We start from the raw sequence: 1,125 nt of genomic DNA, 5'->3' as shown, positions 1-1,125 counted from the left end.
AGCCTGTTCCAGCGCTTGACAACCCTTTAGGGGAAGAAGAAACCTCACCTGGTGCAGTAATTGAGTTTGACTGCTGCATTGGCTCTTTAACTGCCCTCCTAAAGCTCAATCCACACGGGTTAAGGTGCTTTCAGGCATAATTTCAGTTCACTACAGTTTTGCATATTGTATTAGCTAAACCTAGTATTATTGCAAATTGTATTAGTAATATAGGTTATGGTTTGACTTGTTTTTTTTTTTTTTTTTTTTTTTTTCTTTAAAACAACATCTGGTTTTGGCTGCAAATGACTGAACCCTTCTCTCTCCAACCTGCAGGTGGCAATGTCCTGGCTCTGAACACCTGGGGGGCAGAGGCGGGGCCGCATATGCAGGCCCTGCACTTCAGTTTTGCTGTCGGTGCATTTGTGGCTCCAATCCTGGCTAAAATGGCCTTGGGAGGCTCCGACTCCAAAGACCTTCTCCTAGCTGAAAAGACAAACCAGTCCGTCCTGAGGTCTGTTCCGACAGAGTCAGCTGCATTGACTACGCCGGCACTGAAACACCACCTTGGCGCAGATTTTTTGTGGTCCTACGTTGTCATAGGGACCTACCTGCTGTTAGTTTCTTCCGTCTTTTTTATTTTGTATTGCAAGGGCAGCTCAGCTCGAGACAAATCAAAGGCTTCTGTGCAGAAGTGCGCGCTCGCCAAGTACCACTACGCTCTTATTGCGCTCCTGTTCGTATTCTTCTTGTGCTATGTGGGAGCGGAGGTCACGTATGGCTCCTACATCTTTACTTACGCAAGGGTCTTTGCCGAGATGAAAGAGAGCGAAGCGGCTGCTCTGAATTCCGTCTTCTGGGGCACCTTTGCCGCTTGCAGGGGAGTGGCGATCTTCTGTGCCGCTTGCTTGTACCCTGGCACCATGATAGTGCTGAGCATCATAGGTTCTGTTGCCTCCTCATCGTGCCTGGTCTTCTTCGCGAGCTACCGGGCCTCGCTGTGGGTTGGAACCGCCGTGTATGGCGCGTCCATGGCCACCATCTTTCCCAGCGGCATCTCCTGGATTGAGCAGTACACGATCGTGCAAGGGAAGTCGGCTTCTCTGTTCGTGATCGGTGCGGCGCTGGGCGAGATGTGCATTCCTG

General features: G+C 50.4%; 1 protein-coding gene across 1 annotated transcript in view; it reads left to right on the top strand.

Annotated features, from left to right (window-relative positions):
- Positions 1–284: 284 nt before the first annotated feature.
- The window catches only part of KIAA1919 (KIAA1919 ortholog), a 1,290-nt gene continuing 449 nt past the window's right edge, over positions 285–1,125 (top strand). Inside the window, exon 1 of the mRNA XM_009878513.1 lies at positions 285–1,125. This exon is cut by the window's right edge and continues 449 nt beyond it. Coding sequence (XP_009876815.1) covers positions 285–1,125 — 841 coding nt within the window.

This window comes from Apaloderma vittatum, unplaced genomic scaffold, assembly GCF_000703405.1.
Source record: "Apaloderma vittatum isolate BGI_N311 unplaced genomic scaffold, ASM70340v1 scaffold14301, whole genome shotgun sequence".
NCBI classification, from domain to species: Eukaryota; Metazoa; Chordata; class Aves; order Trogoniformes; family Trogonidae; genus Apaloderma; species Apaloderma vittatum.
This window is presented reverse-complemented; position numbering and strand designations above follow the sequence as displayed.